Here is a 16,380-nt window from a genome sequence, read left to right as displayed (position 1 = left end):
TCGGACTGACATAATAACCCCCTCCCTTCCCCTCTGGAGCGGGGGGAGGGAAGCCTGGTCCTTCAGCTGGGAAAGTTGAAAGAAAAGGCAAACGCTGGGGACCGGCTGCGGGGCGGGAGCCGCGGCGGGGGCAGCCAAGCGCCGCTGCCCCTCGGGCGGCTCCGGCCCCGCCGCCCGCTCCGGAGAGCCGAGCCCAGCCGAGCCCTGCCGGCGGCCCCCGGTGCGCTGCCCCGCCGCCCCTCACCTGGATGTAGTTGTTTTCGCAGTAGTCGGCGACTCGAGTGAGGTTCTGGTAGCTCTCGAGCAGAGCCCGCTTGCCAGAAGGGATTTCCTCCTCTAGCAACATCTGCAACTCTGCCATTTTCCACCCCTCCGCATCGCTTCCTCTTGCATTAAAGAGACAGCGGCAGCGCCGGGCTCGCAACCCGCCTGGTATTGTGGGATTCCTCCTCGCCTCGCTTTCGTGAACGCTCTCTTTCCCCACCCATCCTTCCCCCTCCGAGGGGAGTGGAAAGAAAAAAAAAGGAAGAGGGAAAAACCCGCCCCCGCTGTGCAGAGGCAGTCGGGAGCTGTAGGCAGAGCCGACCGCATGCGCGGGCATCGCTCATGGCCACCGCCCGCGGAGATGGCGGAGCCGAGATCGGAACTCACCGGCCAGCCTGGCCTTTGGGGTGGGAGGGCGGTAGCGGGGCTGGCGGGCTGTTCCTCTGGGTACCCAGAGACCAGGGGAGACCGTGGTGTCCCTCTGGTTGCCCAGAGACGAGCGGAGACTCTGGTGTCCTTCCCTCAACCCCCTCAGAAAAGCCCCAGCCCCAAGCATCTCTCTGCAGGAGAGACCAAAAGAGTCTGTTTATCCGGCCACCTGACAAGCTAGGAATTTGAAAGGTCATTGAATCATTTAGGTTGGAAAAGACCTTTGAGATAATCCAGTCCAACCTATGTCCTAACACCACCATGTCAAGTAGAGCATAGCACTGAGTGTCATGTCCAGTCTTTCCTTAAACACTTCCAGGGAAGGGTGACTCCACCCCCTCCCCGGGCAGCCCATTCCAGAGATGACAACAAAATTGGTAAAAAAGATGCAGGGATCATGATTTGAGGCAACTAGTCCCTTCCGGTGGTTATTATTCCCCAAGGGGATGGGAGAAATAATGAATCCAGCTTGTGTAGATCTTTGCGAAGACCTGCCCAGGATAACTACTGACAATTAGCCATTTCCTGGATCTAGTTTTATAAGAAGAGTGTAAATATTTGACTGGAGTAAATACATTAATCCTGCAACTCATTTACCTCAGTTGTTAATCATTGTTCAGGTCCTCCTCTGGCTGTTGCAAAGGTACGGAAGACGAGGGTCTGGTCATTATTTAGCATAATCTTTCTTGTGTATGTGTTTTTTGTAACCAAAATCCTGAATCTGCCGGAAGAAAAGCCAATAACAGCAGGTGACTGCTTTGCTGGGATGGCCAAGCCTGCCTTTGCAATGAGTAACATGGCCCGCTGTTCATGCCATGTGCTGTGTGCCCACAGTTACGAATGCAACCGGTGTTAGTCCTTGCATTTTAGAAGTTGTCCCGGAGAAATCCACACAGCAGTGAAAAGTCAGCATGCTTAGGATGTATCAGAAAAAAATACTCTCAAGTACATTATAGTAAGACCAGATTATGGTCACTGGATAGTCATGTGGTATTTTACATGTCTTCTGGAGTCTGTCTTCTGTTTGCAGTCCTGAAAACTGTTCTGGTTGGGATAGCTGCTGCTGTCTCTAAATCAAATTGGAAAGAAGAAAACATGGATCTCCGTTCCCCTCTGAGGTCAGCAAAGTCCAGCAACTCAGCCTAGAACTGTGGAGGTAAGGATGAAGAGTAGGGAGCCTGGGAAGGACCAGTGGGCCTGGGAAGGTTTTGCAGCTGGAGTTACAAAAAACCAGCCCCTACCTGGGAACAGCTAGAGAGGTGCCAAGAAAGGGCTCTTTGGGGAGAGGAAGGAGCTGGTACATTTGTAGCACTTTCTGTGGGATAGATATTCATCAACATAGCTATCTTCTGGAAATTTATTTGGCAGCTTAGCAAAATTGTTTCAAAGTGGCTTCAATAACTCTCTTTAGGACAGCATGTAATTTCCAACAAAACATTTTATTTTGGATTTCAGGTATCCTTTTAATGTAAAATAGTGTTCTGAAACTGTATTGAGATATAGACAAGCTTTAAATGTGTCCCAGGGCAACTGTGCTGCCTTGGGCACTGGCTTCTCCTTGTTTTCAGCTAGCATAATACAGTGACAAATTTGAATTCTCTGTTCAGGCTGGCTGCAAACTGCTTAACATACATTGCCTTGGATCTGTAATTGCCTACAGATCACAGACTGGCTTCGTGGAAGCTGTTAACATCCTCAAATGTAGCACAACTGTTGTTGGCGCTTCTTAATATGTTATGGCTGCCCCTGTACCAAAAAACGGCAGATGTTTGGGGCCTTGCACATCAACTTCCTTCAATATGAGAGAAATCAGTGGCGTGTGTTTTTGCCATATATGTTGTGCTTCACTTTGGTGGGCAACCTTGTCTTATAAGCAGATGGCAAGACAGCTGCTGAGCAGGGCAGTGGTGGCTCCCGAGAAATGCATCCCCGTCAAGCAGTAGAGCAGAGGCTCCAGGAGGGATTTCAGCCTCATTCCCTCCAGTGAATCTCAACCCAAAAGGCCTTGCATAAACAAAAAACCCCCTACCAACTCCATGTCAAAATGTGTTCTCAACTCAAGAAGACCTTGGAAGAGCACATCAAAGATCGCCACCTTGTGACAGCTGCGTTGTGGCTTTTCTGCAGCCTCCGGGGCACAGCTGGGTGTTATCCCCACAGCTGGGGGATACACCTGGGGTAGATACAGAAACACCCAAACTGGCTCCAGGTCAACTCCAGCAGGACTTTTTAACTGAGTGCCATACAACCATGACAGTACTGCTGTGAGGGCCATCCAATATAAGAGGTACTGGGAATTCTAATGTGGACATGCTCTACTGATTCGATCAGCAGGCCTTATTAACTTCTGTCCTATGCAGGCCCTCCTGCTTTCAAAATGACTCTCTGCAGGCTCACTTGAGTGTCTTTGCAGTGTGTTCCTCGTATCTGAGGTTCTTGGAGGGTTCATTGACACAGATGGAATGGATCCAAGCTGGCTCCATGACTGTGCATGGTGTGTACATTGAGCAACTCCAAAGCACCTGAAAGCACAGAGAGACATTCGAGTAGCTACAGAAGTGCTTGGCAAATCTAGCAGAACCACAAATCTGGCACTGAGCTGCAACCAATAAATCTTGAACTTGAGCTGGTATTTGCTGAAGACAGTAGTGTGCAACTGAACTGCGTTTGCTGGTATTTTCTTTAGAAACTGTTTTATTCTGTTGGATTTTTTGCTTTGGTTTAGTTTGTTGTTTTGGATGGGTTTGGGTTTTTTTTGAGCTATCACACTTTCTAATTGCACCAGACAATAAAGTGCTGATTAGAAGGAGAAGTTACCTAACTTACTCAAGATATTTCGAATGAGTAAGAGAGCTAGGAATTAAAATTTTCCTGGCTGGGGTGGCCGGACTGGTAGAGGAAAAAATTATGTTCATCAAACTCCACATAAATAATCACCCGAATGAGATCCTATCCAGAGTAAAATATGCTTATATACCCCTCAGTGTCTCAACTTTCCATCTGAAATTTGCTCCTCCTCAGTGGGGCATGATGATCTCCAGGGGCAATGCTGTCTTTCTGGGACATAACCCATTTTTGACTGGGAGAGAAAAATGAGACTCTATTCTAAATGCACCTGTTTAGAACAGCATCAAAGTAGGAGCATCAAAGCCACTTCTCCTGCACTGTAATTTGTGTAGCTCTGTAACTGTCTATTCCCCTTTCTAGGCCACAGATTGGCATGTGTCTTTGTTTTTCCCTTGGGAACAAACAGTACTTGCCTCAGTAGTGTTGATTGGAAAATAACCCTTTATTTTTTGTTGGACTGTTTCTCAGCTGGATCGATTCCTGATTCAGTTGTTTAGCTGCATGAGCACTTCTGACAGTGCAAAGGAAAGGGAGATGAGGGATTTGAGGGGGCAGCTGGAAGCACAGAGGACACAGGGCTCGTTCAGCCATATCAGCTCTGCTGCCAAATGCCAAGTCTCATGTTCTTGTAAGAAAATTTTTGTTGATTATGGTGATGTAGTTATATAAGTATGGCTGTACTGGGGCAATGCTGTATGACTACTTAATGCTGTAACTTTTTTTTTCCTGGAACCAAATTTTGCCTTTTTGGTATTTCCTACACCAAATTAGAAGTAGCTGCCCAAGAAGCTGCATAGCTGTGTTAGTTTGCTTTCCTGTGCTTTAGATCCAGCCCACAGAGCCTTACTGAAGAACGAGAATAATTACCCATATTGATATTTCAGTTATCATCACAGGGTGTCTCAGTATTGCAGAGATGAATGGGGCTGTTCCTGCTTCTTGGTGACAATTTGTCATGCTTTCTGCACTCTTATGGTCACCTCCACATGCCCTTTTTTCCAATTAATATTTTTAAGGTTTTCGTCACAGCTGTTAACAACCAGAGATGCTCCCTCATGCCTTGCCACAGGAGCAGGGGTGTTTAGGGCAGGACTGCATCCCTGAGCCTGGTCTGGGGACCCCAGTGCACCCTCGTGCCAGTTGCTAGGCAGCCGGCGAGCTCTGTGCGGCAGAGCCGGCACAGCCAGCCAGGCATTGCTAGGCAGCCCAAGCTGCTGGGAGCACACAAATAATAAGATTCAAAATTGTGGCTTCAGGAATGCACAAGATAAGAGTGGCATAAAAAATAAATAGTTTTACTGTATTTTGACATGACCTTTCTCCTCCAATATATTTTCACTTGCGGGATTTGCCTTCCGTCTCAACCTCATTTTTCACAAAACTCTCTCCTCTTCATCCCTCCTGCATGCTTATCTTTGCTCCTCAGCAGTGCTCTGGTGTCAACTGTCCTCCTTTTCTGTCACGTCCACTACCTTTTTCTCCATCTGTCATCTCAGTTGTTCTCTTCCCATATTCCACTGGATCTCCTGTTCCTTTGACCTATTTAATTTTGGTCTCCATCCTTTCGTCTTTCTCAGCTCAGCCTCTGGCCATCAGGTTGCCTCCTGACTTTTTCTTTCCACTTTCACTGCATCAAAGAATTCCTCCCATATCTTCCATTCGAAGATCCCAATCTGGGTCCATTGTGCTGTTGTCGCTTCCAGCTGCCCATCACAAGGTAGGCTTATCTTCTTAATCCCTCAAAATACTGCCAAGGCAGAGAAGGCATCCACTGGGAAGCATGGGAAAAGTGGAAGATCTAGACCCTGGTGATGCAACCATACCTATTCAGAACATCAAGAAAGTCTATTTCTTTCTTCCTAGACCTACACCAGGGAAGATGGCTATTTGTGACAAATGACAAGATTTGCTTCTTACACCAGTAACAAATGAGGCTAAACTATTTTGTTATAAAAACATTTTGAGGAAGGGCTGACTTTAAAGAAACCACTTAAAGCAGAAGGTGGATTTTTGGGAGTAATCCTTTATATTAGCGAATGAGGGTTTTTTCCTTCCTTTATTTTATGGCTTTGGAAGGGTAATTTAAATATGAAAAGAGTCATTCTATTGCAAGAGGTAAGCATGGAGTAAAGTCAGCTCTCTGAATAGACCCATGCAGGTTTGGCCCACTCACTAGAGAGTAGGTTGGGATTTCCTGTTTTAATAGCTGTTTGTTGGAGGATGCCAATCCTTTAAAATGGAAGGCTTTCTTTGATGTGTATATATGAAATAAAAATTTCCCTGGGAAAGGTTTTTCACCTTGCATAGAGATCCTGGTCTAAAGCAGACAGAGAGACATCTTGCTCAGGAAAAAGTAATATTTGCATAATTAGCAGTGAAAGGGAATATAGCAGACCCAAAGACAAGTCTCCTGTGTCCCTGATTCGAAATCAGGTGCTGAAAGGGTGGATGGCCCACATCGGCAGTGTCCTACTCACTCAGCTCTATGGAGTGAGCATCCCTAGCAGGAAAAAAAGTACTGCTTAAAGTCTTGAGAAATGTTTTGAAGTCGGAAAACACCTTTAGCACAATTTCTGTTCTGTTTTGCACAGCTTGATAAAGGTATGAGAATAGCACAAACAAAAGTGTTCCAGAGTGAATGCATATGGAGCCACCCCAGGCTTAGTGGGACTTATTGGCTCAAGCACTGTTTGCAGAGCTATAACTGCTTCCTTGAGAAGCAGAGCCTAAGATGGCTTTGCAAATTCATGCAACACTGCAAACACTGCCTTGAGACCGCTTAGTAGTGCTGAACACAGAATTAATGAACTCTTTTGGACTACATTTACCATACACAGAACTGAAGTGTCTCTGGTGTTCCTGGGAGCATCTCCAATGTCCAGGTTTTTCTACTCTCCTTCAATTCCCAGTCTCCTATGATCCCAGATAATGCAGAGTTGATTGTAATAATAGTCATCTAATTTATACACACCTCAAAATTGATTACTTCACGCTGATGGCTGTACCTAACCAAGCCTATATATACCTAGACTAATTTATTCCTATTTCAGTACTAAGTTTCTGTATTTGGTACAGTGGATGAATAAAAACCAGAAAGCAATAAACATATGTGTTTCAGAGCCACTATCTGAGCTATCTCTGTGGATTTTTTACTTTTTTAACAGTTAAAATTATTTATATAAGTCCATTTTTATTCTTAATAAAAAGAAATTAAAGACTCATCAAAATGTGCTTAGCATAATGTGAAGCTTTAAAAGAATATATTATTGTGAAGATATTTAATCACACGATTGCAATTTTTCATTGTATTTGAGGAAATCTGAGCATGGATAGGAATTACTTGTATGTACTTTCTATTTAAAAGATTGGTGTTTTTCTAAGCACCGCCAGTTTTTTTGATGCAGATTAAAAGCATTCGTATTCTGTGCTGATTAATTGGTGTGCCTCTTTTGCATTTAAATATATACTTCATTGAATTGCAGCTTTCCATCACAAAGCAGGAAAGAAAAAATAATTAAATGATAACATCATGCTACTACAGAAGGAGTGCTATTTCCCCAATAAAAATAAATATTTGACAGCAATTCAGCAGTGATAGTATTACCCAGCACAATATTTGGATGGCAAAATAAGGCACAACATAATAGTATTTTTTTCAGCAAGTAAAAACACATTACAGTTCTTGGGTCTGTTCCAGCTCCCAGTGAAACAGTAAAGCTTCCACTGGAAGCGATACCGAGTGTGGTTGAGCAGTGTTTGAAAAGGACTGTCTTCAATAGCTCCGAGGGCAAAAGGAATGGGATTGGATGCACAGCAACCCTCAGATGCAGTCGCCTACTAGAAAATCACTTCCACACTAAGATAACATTGACATCCTCCTTGGTATTGTCCCAGTCAGAGCCCAGACACAGACTGTGCAGATAATGAGGGTAAAAAGTCATTACACATAGACTGAGGCTATTCTCTATTGGCAACATTTAAAAATAAATCAGGCCATTTAGTGCAATCCAACAGAATTTAAAGGATAAGCATTAGCTATTCAGAATAAATAGGATTTTTCTTTCCTGTTACTTTTCATTATATAACAGGAACAATCTCTTGTGCCTATGAGATTGATTACATGTCTCGAACTTAGTTTAGATATTAATCAATCTTAGCAACCACTTCTTGTTTCCTGTAGCATAATGCGGTAAAAATTGTCCTTTAATTACCACTAATGAAAGTTACCTGCAGTGAAAGTGAATATATGCCACTGGAAAATAACTTGGTTCAGAGGGCAGCAAATGCAAATATGAACAAACTCTATGATGCGCAGGCACAATTAGTAGTGAATATGTAAATTCCCCGTGGCAGCTTCCTGCAATGCTCAACTATTTGCTGCCACCATTAGCTATGAATGTTTCAATTTATTTGGTCATAACCATAATAATCCCACAGTATCTTTCTGGCCAGTGTGTTCCTAAAGGGTTGGGGACTTTTAAACAGTGTCATGTAATAAATACATACTTATTCGGTATTAAAAATATGTCTAACATTCTTTAAAATAATTCTGAATTTGAATTGGGTAATTATGCTTGCCATCATTTCCCTTTAAATGTCTGACTCTTCATTCTGTATCTGACATGTTTGTATTCTCAAAATGTCTTCAGTGTATAAGGTGGAGCCTATCTAGGTTTTTACATCAACTGAAAAATGTCTTGTAACTAGGTATCTTTCCTTATATGCTAAGAAAAGACTAATTTAATACTGTTCTGACTAAAAAGCGGATCAAGATATTGTTTTACATGGAAGATGTATAATAGACCCCTCACTGTACTGTATGTGAAATTTGTAGTTGTCTCCCCTTGTTATGCCTTGTTCTCAGTTGCTTATACCTTTGTCAGTCTTAATTTAGCCCTAGGAGCACATACTTCTATTTCAGACTTTATTTTTCCCCTTCAAGGAATTTGTGAGACAGAAACAAGAAGAAATGCTTTCTATAGCATCATTACAAATATTTCAGCCAAAAGGTTACACGCCCAGCAGCTCTGTAATTTGAATGAGGACTTTCAAATTTAGCAGAAGGTAGTTTCAGGGCCATACCTCCTGTTCTTCCTGAGAAACCTGATAACATTTGGTTAATTCCTAAATTTCTAAAAGCAATATATTTGTATACTCTCAGTAGAGTTTATAAGAGTTAAGATTTATACACTGAGGAACTGGGCTATGCTGATAATGTTTCAGTGTGCCCTGCAAGGGCCGAGGTATTTACTCTTTTTTTTTTGGTTGTTGTTGTTCATACAATATCACTGTGGTGGATAATAGCATAAAGGAATTGTATCCCCTGGCACCTGGAATGTAACAGTAGGATGAATTCTGGGATGAGAGATGGTGGAGAAATTTGCAGGGCCGAGAAAGAAGGGGCATCTGCAGATGTGAAAGAGGAAGAGTAGAAGAAAATGTCAAGAGGAACTATGTTGAGATGCAGATTGTTTAGGTTTGTGGTGTAACTGGATGGGTCCATCATGACGGAGAACAGGTGGGCTGAGGAGAGCACTAAAAAACTACAGACACTTTCCACACATGATAGACTTGGACTTACTTTCTCTTGTTTTCTCACAATAGCCAAAAACAGGAATCTGTGGACTACAGTCTACAATCATTGCCAATTACTCCTGCTATGTAAAGGTCATTTGCTGTAGATCTGAAAAATCAAATCTTGATGTTGATACTTATGTTGACCACAAACCAAACTCTTAGAAAGTTTAAACAATATATTGACCAGTTAATTCCCTAGGGAGTACCATCATCTTATGATCTCACAGACAATGTAATACTTGTCTAGGTGTCATCATACAGGCTAATAAAGGGGGCAGGTCCTTTTTATCCAAGAATTTTGCTGAAACAGGCTCTCTTTTGAAAACTCTTTGGTTTCCAGTTAAAGAAAAAAGGTTTTGTAAAAAAAAATGGGTTGAACATCTTTTCTCAAGTGGCTAATACACTCAGTTTTTAATTATTTGTATTGTGGGGCCTGAAAGATTCCTTATCTCATTTCAGATTAAAAAGTTCAGTATTCAAATACTTTCTGGTTCTGCATTAGCAAAAGAGCAGCAAATCTGACATACAGTATCTAATTTGAAGATATTATGTCTTCATAACTGAAAAAGCCTCATTTCAGTAACCTCTTTAACTGTTATTTACAATAACCTCCTGCTCTAATAGTCTATTAGAACAATAAAATTGCTATAAAGTGATTTTTCATTACAGTCCTGTGATGGATATACACTACATCACACCGTAACATAAGCCTATCGCTTAACTTATTCTGTTGCTATGGTTCACCTGAAAGCTGGGTGGTGCTGGTTAAAGAAGCAGCGAGTCAGTCACAGCCTTGCCACCTTCCAGCATGATCACTGCTGGCCATTACACACCAGCATTAGTCTGGAGGCTGGTAGCTGCCAAGCATTCCCTTGGTGCATTTTCTGGATCAGAGTATCACTTATTTGACCCCTTAAGCAATATTAGTAAGAGTTAGCAAATGACTATGTGAATATTGTGTATTATCAGTACATAACTAAGATATCAATAGGAGGAGCTAGCAGGTCATCCAGTCCATCTCTTGAATATGGCAAAATTGTCCTCTGTACTTCATAGTCTAGCTTTTTATGCCCCCTAATTCTAATGTCCCTACTGAAAAGGGCCTGGAGCTTCAAATACATCAGCTGTCAGGCTGTTCCACAGTCCGCTAAGGTACTGTACATCTTGTGCAATGCTAAGGGTGACACTACTATATAACTTTTCACAGATTTGCATAGAAATGTATTTTTCAAAGGTTTAGTGAAGCCACAGGGCAATATATTTATTTATAAGTGCCTAGGAATAAGGGTCAGAGCAACAATCTAACAAGTCATGTAGAATCCATTGCTAGCGCTTATTCACGAAACAGGTTGTATAAATTATGCTGTCTAATGCATTACCATTTTTGTATGAAAATTTTTCATCAAATAAGAGGAATTGTCCAGAGAAAGACAATGAAGCTAATGAAAGGACTAGAGAACAAGTCTTATAAGGAGCAGCTTAGGGAGATGGGGTTGTTTAGCCTGGAGAAAAGGAGGCTGAGGAGAGACCTTATCGCTTTCTACAACTACCAAAGGAGGTTGTAGCAAGGTGGGGGTTGGTCTCTTCTCCCAAGTAACAAGTGACAAGGTGAGAGGAAACGGCCTGAGGTTGCACCAGGGGAGGTGTAGATTGGTTATTAGAAAAAAATATCTTCACTGAAAGGTTGAGCTTTGAAACAGGTTGCCCAGGGAAGTGGTGGAGTCACCATCCCTGAAAGTGTTGAGAAAACATGATGGTGCTGGGTTAACGGTCGGACTTGATCATATTAGAGGTCTTTTCCACCCTTGATGATTCTAGGATTCTAAGTATTTTGTATTCATATGCAGAGTAATACCAAAACTATTATATCAATTTCAAATTCATGCTTTAATTTATGTCAGAAATCTCACAATAGCAGGTGGGGTTTTGTGTGTTCTACTCTCCCCCCCACCAAGCAGATTTCTCCTATCATTTGTCTTCTATATTTGTGTAGGGAAACTTCAAAATAATGAAAGAACATATTTTGCCCTCAGCTGACATGCTGTGAAAGCAATACACCAATTGTTTTACATAATAGTGCAAACTGTATTTGATATAGCTCATATTTCTTATCCTTCTCTGTTGGTTAGTAGGAAGAGATTTAGTCACAAGAGGGTGTGTTTTCATATAAATCTATAATCTGAAAGCTAAATTCAGGACACAAAAGCATAAGTCTGATTTTAATTGGATGGTTTGTATGAATAGCATTTCTTCCTTCTCGCTATTCCTGACATTTAGAAATCAGGTTTGATATTTGATTATATTACTCAATAATTAATCCAGGATAATTTAGCACATCTCCTACCAATTAAAGTTATTTGTCTTTGCTCCACCATTTCTCAACATCATACTTGAAGAAAGGAAAGGACAAAAATTTGATTACTATAAAATATACTGCTACATTTGTTATACAGGGAGGGCCACACTACATGATGAAAGAACTGATCCTATCTACCTACTTAATACAGATGTTTAGGACACACTCGACTTTTGTGCAAGAGTGAATGGATAAGTGTGTCTACCTCATAAATACAAAAGAACCAACAAAGCAAAAGTTTTATTCTTTCTGTCCTGCTCCAGTAGGATAGAAATACATGTCACTATATTCCCAAAGCGCTTCAGCTCAGCAGTGGGAGCCTGGTTCTTCAAGAGTGTGTAACTAACCCCAGGCACAATACCAAGTATGCCATGACTATGGATGTTTGCTAAAACATCTGCATCCCTGCAAGAGACTTGTGCTTGGAATGGTTTTGTAGGCAAGGCTTGGCCATCGTCACACAGCCCCATCAGGACAAATCTGTAGCAAGGACTTGGTCAGCACCTTTAAACTGTTTAACTGAACCTGGTTTGCTCTGGCTGGAATGAGTAGAGGAGCATTTACAAGAGCAGTTCCAGAGGCAGATTAGAGGGGCAGCAATCGGCAGCTGTGGATGTGCACGAGATGGTCATCTCTCAGCCGTCTTGGAAGTAGCTGGCAGGGAATGTGTGAATACAGCCTGAATGTGTGGAAAGAGGTTTTAAAAAGCATTTACTTTATTAAAATGTAATTTAACTCTGTCAGTTAAAAGGAGGTAAAAGTTGAAAATTAGTAATTTGTGTCTATTTTGGTTTTAATTCCCAGCATTTGATTGAAGGGGGAATTCAGTTACACTACAGGGTGAGGTGACATCCTTTTTCTGGCACCATTCTGCTCTTTTGAATAGTGCCTGATCTGTGAGCTAATCTGATAAATGAAGATATTTTGTGCACACATGGCATGCATTTTAAAGAGCTTCAGTGTGCTGACAAACTGCTCTGAGTGTGGTGGGTCTCAATAGAAAGCACAAAATTCAAGGCACAAGAGAAGGAGATGCAGACCTGAGGAAGTAAAGAAAGTCCATTTGGGATGACTGAACAGGCACCACAGAGCTGCATTGTAGGATGAGCATGAGCCTTCATTCGCTTTTAATACAACTATTTTAAATGTGTTTTCTCAAGTCATTCCCAATCCCTTTTCTGTACCTCTTTTAAATAATGTGAAATATCCAGATCCATTGATTTGGGGGCTTAACTTGCTTCTTTGTACCTTCAAATTTCCCATTTCAAGACATGTAAGACTTCATATTTTAAATATCTCAGGTAAAAAATGTAGTCATTTTATAATTTCTGTGCATATTTATTCTGTTATCATTGATTTCCTATACCAGTTATGCCACAGAGATTCTTTAATGAAATATATTACAATGATGCTTTAGTGATGCAGATGACAGCAACTATGAAGCTCTTTCACAATGATTTAGGAAATACCCATCTATGACTCCTACTGTGAATGCAAATCTGAGTCAAGAAATAAGGTGAATGGCAGGTGGTAGAGGAAAAAACCACAAGGCCAGAATTCCTGAAAGCCAAGGGCTCCACCTTGTAAATGTTCGAAGACTGAGTTTTATTATTGCAAAATCAGTGGGATACTCAGGATGTTGAGCTTGAACATGTGCATAATCACAGGTTTAAATCAGATGTCTCTGCTCATTGCAGTGGGTTTGGACTAGACGACCTTTAATAGTCCCTTCCAACACAAACTGTTCTATGATTTTGTCACTATTGTATACGTTACATATGTACAAATATACATGTATGTAGTTGGTCATTGCATTGTTTCCTCCACTATAAAACAGAAATTCTTTCCTGTACTTTCTCCAAAGATTTAAATATCTTAAAAACTTTTTGAAAAAGGGGATCAGTAAATAGTGTCTGCAGTACATTTATCATGATATAGACTCTGGAATAGAGAACCTTACTAATCAAAAGGTTTAGTTTTTAAGACTTTTTTTCAGAACTACCTTGCAAATGAATGATAAAGCACACAGAAAGTTATTAAGTGAAAAACAAACAAGAACCACCTCCTGCGAAGGTTAGAAAAAGGACTGAGCTGCTTATAAGGCATGAATTGCTAAAGTAACTGACAGACATTTATCAGAAGGGTTCATAGTAAGTCAAAGGTAATCTGCAAAGAAATGTGCAGCTCCTTTTTAAAAGAAAATCTTTAGAATTTCAGAGATCCGTCCACCCACAAATTTTCAAACAGACAGTATAATACCAGGAGACTGAACAGATCAACAGAGATCTTTAATCACACTGTTTAAAACACATATTTTTGAATTACATTAAAAGGAAAAAAACGAGGGAGATCTAGTTATCTGCAGCTTCTAAATTTAGATTTCTTAAATCAGCATGCACAGATTAATCACATCCAAGAGTTTTAAATCAGCCAGCAAAGAGCATTATGGACTGTTAATATTCATTCCCAGTCAGTTTTTGAACATTGGAGAAGTTCCAGAGCACCAAAAGAAAGCAAAGGTTGTGCCAATATTGAAAAAAGATATATAAGTATTGTAGTCTTATCAACTTAATATCGATCCCGAGTATATGACAGAATGACTAATAGGAGATTCCATTAAGAAAGAACTAAAGAAAGATAATTTAGTTAATGCAAATCTATAGGAATGTCTGGAGAAATATACATCTTTTCAGAATAACTCAATATGCTTTTCTGTGAGAACGTAACTGTGTTGTAGAAATGTACTGATACTTCTGTAAAGTATCTAACTTAATAAAACTTTGAGAAACTAGAATAAAAATTTTTAAAATAAATAATTATTGTAATAGAAAATCATTATGGTGCATATTAAATAAAATAATGGCTGACAGACTTCAAATGTCATCATAAAGAGTATATCGATCTTGACTCCTTGTTGGTTAACTTATTTTGAATAGCTTACAAGAAAAAATTAAAATCAGTGCTGATAAAATTTGCAGAGAGTGCAGTGGTTAGGAGAGTGACAAATAATTAAAAGAACAGATTGATAAAACAATCTGATAAGTAAGTTTCAAAAACAGCATAACTGAATGCAACCAAATATTGTTCCCATCACTCCAAACAGAAGTGTTAAGAATACACACTAATAATGTGGGTCCTGAGCTACAAGTAGGGCAAGAGGATCCTGTCCTCTGAGGCCTTCACCCAGTTGTACATCCAAAAGAGTCAATGAATTCTGGACATATGAATAAGAATACTAAGTTTGGAGAAGGCAATACCTCAGTCTTCTCTTGCCTCTGACATTAATACAAGTATTCCTGAAGCACTGTACCTAGCAGTAGTATCAGTGATTCACAAAAGATGTTAAAATATTGGAAAGACATAACAATGAAAGAATGAATTCACTGGAGTGAAAACATCAGTGAATTAAATTCTAAATAAAAGAAATCCAGGAGTTGCTTAATTTCTACAAAGATTTGTAGGATTGTTGGAGAACCCTTCAGGAAGATAATAGCGAGCTCTGTAAACTAGGAGATGCAGCTACAGAAGGATTAAAAACTGATAATAAAAGCTAGGCAAACAAATAGAAGAAATAGGGCATACTTTGCTGTTCTGTTCCTTTTGCTTGGCAAAATGTAGTACTAACGTTTGATTTCAGGATGTGTTCAAGTGATCTGTATGACACTGAAGGCTTGGGCTCTTTAATGGGTACATCTTGGTTAAAGACTTATAATGCCTCCTGAAACTGCTCTCTGCCCTCGGTTAGATAACTCAGTGTGACAGATTCCAATGTAACTGTTGTCACAGTGACGTGGCTGCCCAGCTTCCCACTTACTTTAGGGCTGCATTTCTGTCTTTATCTGCAGCAGACCTTTAAATACCTCTGCTAGGTGCATTCAAAGACTTACTGCAGGTTCAAAGAAAATTTTTATTTTTTGCAGCTCAATTTCTTGGGTTTTTTTAGAAATCAACAGTAATTTACTCAGAAATCTTCTCAGCAGGTTCTTTGATTATTTTTTTCTACTTTTGGGGGAACAAGAACTGACAGCTATCTTTCCTCATTAACCTTTCCTTCATTTACAGAAGCTTTGATATTAAGCTTCTCATGCTGAACATATGTTACAATAACCAGAATATTTTAGCGCAAAGAAAAGTAAAAACCCACTTAAGATACTTGATTTTCCAACTTTTCATCCATCCAATTTATTCATACAATATTTTTCTACTTAAGAATACTCAGTCTGAGAATTAACTCTCTGTTTTAAATGGCAAAACCCATGAGGTTCTCATCTTGAGATGCTGTATGTTGCTGTAGTTCACCTGTCTTCCCCACCTCAGTGAAGTGGATAGGCCTTGTCACCTCAAAACTTAAGCAGAGATTACTTTTTTATTTCAGTTGAGCAGAAATTATCTAATAGTATGAATTTAAACAGTTCCTGAATTCAAACTTCTTTCCAAATAAAGCTTCCTAGATAAACTTTGCTGAATAATGTCCTATATCTGAATATGAGAATGAAAAATCTGTGGTTTATAACTGGAAAAAGAGTCTAGCTGGCACTGATTTCTATGGAAGTCTGATTTTTTACTATGACTCCTACAGCAACAGAACTGGGTGCTTATGGAGATTGCATTGAAGTGGTGGTCCTGTGCTGAGACACCCAACTAAACTCAGTCTTAAATCCTTCTGAGAGCTTGTTGGAGGACTCACTCCAGTAATTCAATCCCAATCTGTTAGATTAGGTTGTTGAAACCCATTGACCAAAACCATAGTGGTATGTTTTCTGCCTGGGTAAATATCCAAAATGATAAACATAGGCCTGAAAATGCTTGAGTTTTCAGTTGAGTTGCCAGTTATATCCCAGGCTTTGCACACTGGTAAATGTGTGTGATGAATACATTTTCACAAAGTCATTTTTGAGATTTGCTAG

The 16,380-nt window shown here is 40.4% G+C and overlaps 1 protein-coding gene across 5 annotated transcripts in view; it reads right to left on the bottom strand.

Annotated features, from left to right (window-relative positions):
- The window catches only part of ABI1 (abl interactor 1), a 77,933-nt gene extending 77,452 nt beyond the window's left edge, over positions 1-481 (bottom strand). For 3 of the 5 annotated variants that reach the window (XM_027717445.2, XM_027717449.2, XM_027717444.2), the window contains exon 1: positions 245-443. In XM_027717445.2, the coding sequence (XP_027573246.1) occupies positions 245-361 (117 nt within the window). In that variant the 5' untranslated portion in view covers positions 362-443. Of the gene's footprint in view, positions 1-244 lie in introns of all 5 variants that reach the window. The other 2 variants (XM_027717453.2, XM_027717454.2) reach the window with 2 other exon arrangements.
- Positions 482-16,380: the final 15,899 nt, after the last annotated feature.

The sequence above is a fragment of the Pipra filicauda genome, unplaced genomic scaffold (genome assembly GCF_003945595.2).
Source record: "Pipra filicauda isolate LSUMZ 115617 unplaced genomic scaffold, ASM394559v2 scaffold1_size10287979_pilon, whole genome shotgun sequence".
Classification (NCBI taxonomy): Eukaryota; Metazoa; Chordata; class Aves; order Passeriformes; family Pipridae; genus Pipra; species Pipra filicauda.
Note: the sequence above shows the minus strand (reverse complement) of the source record. Positions and strands in the feature narration are given on the sequence as shown.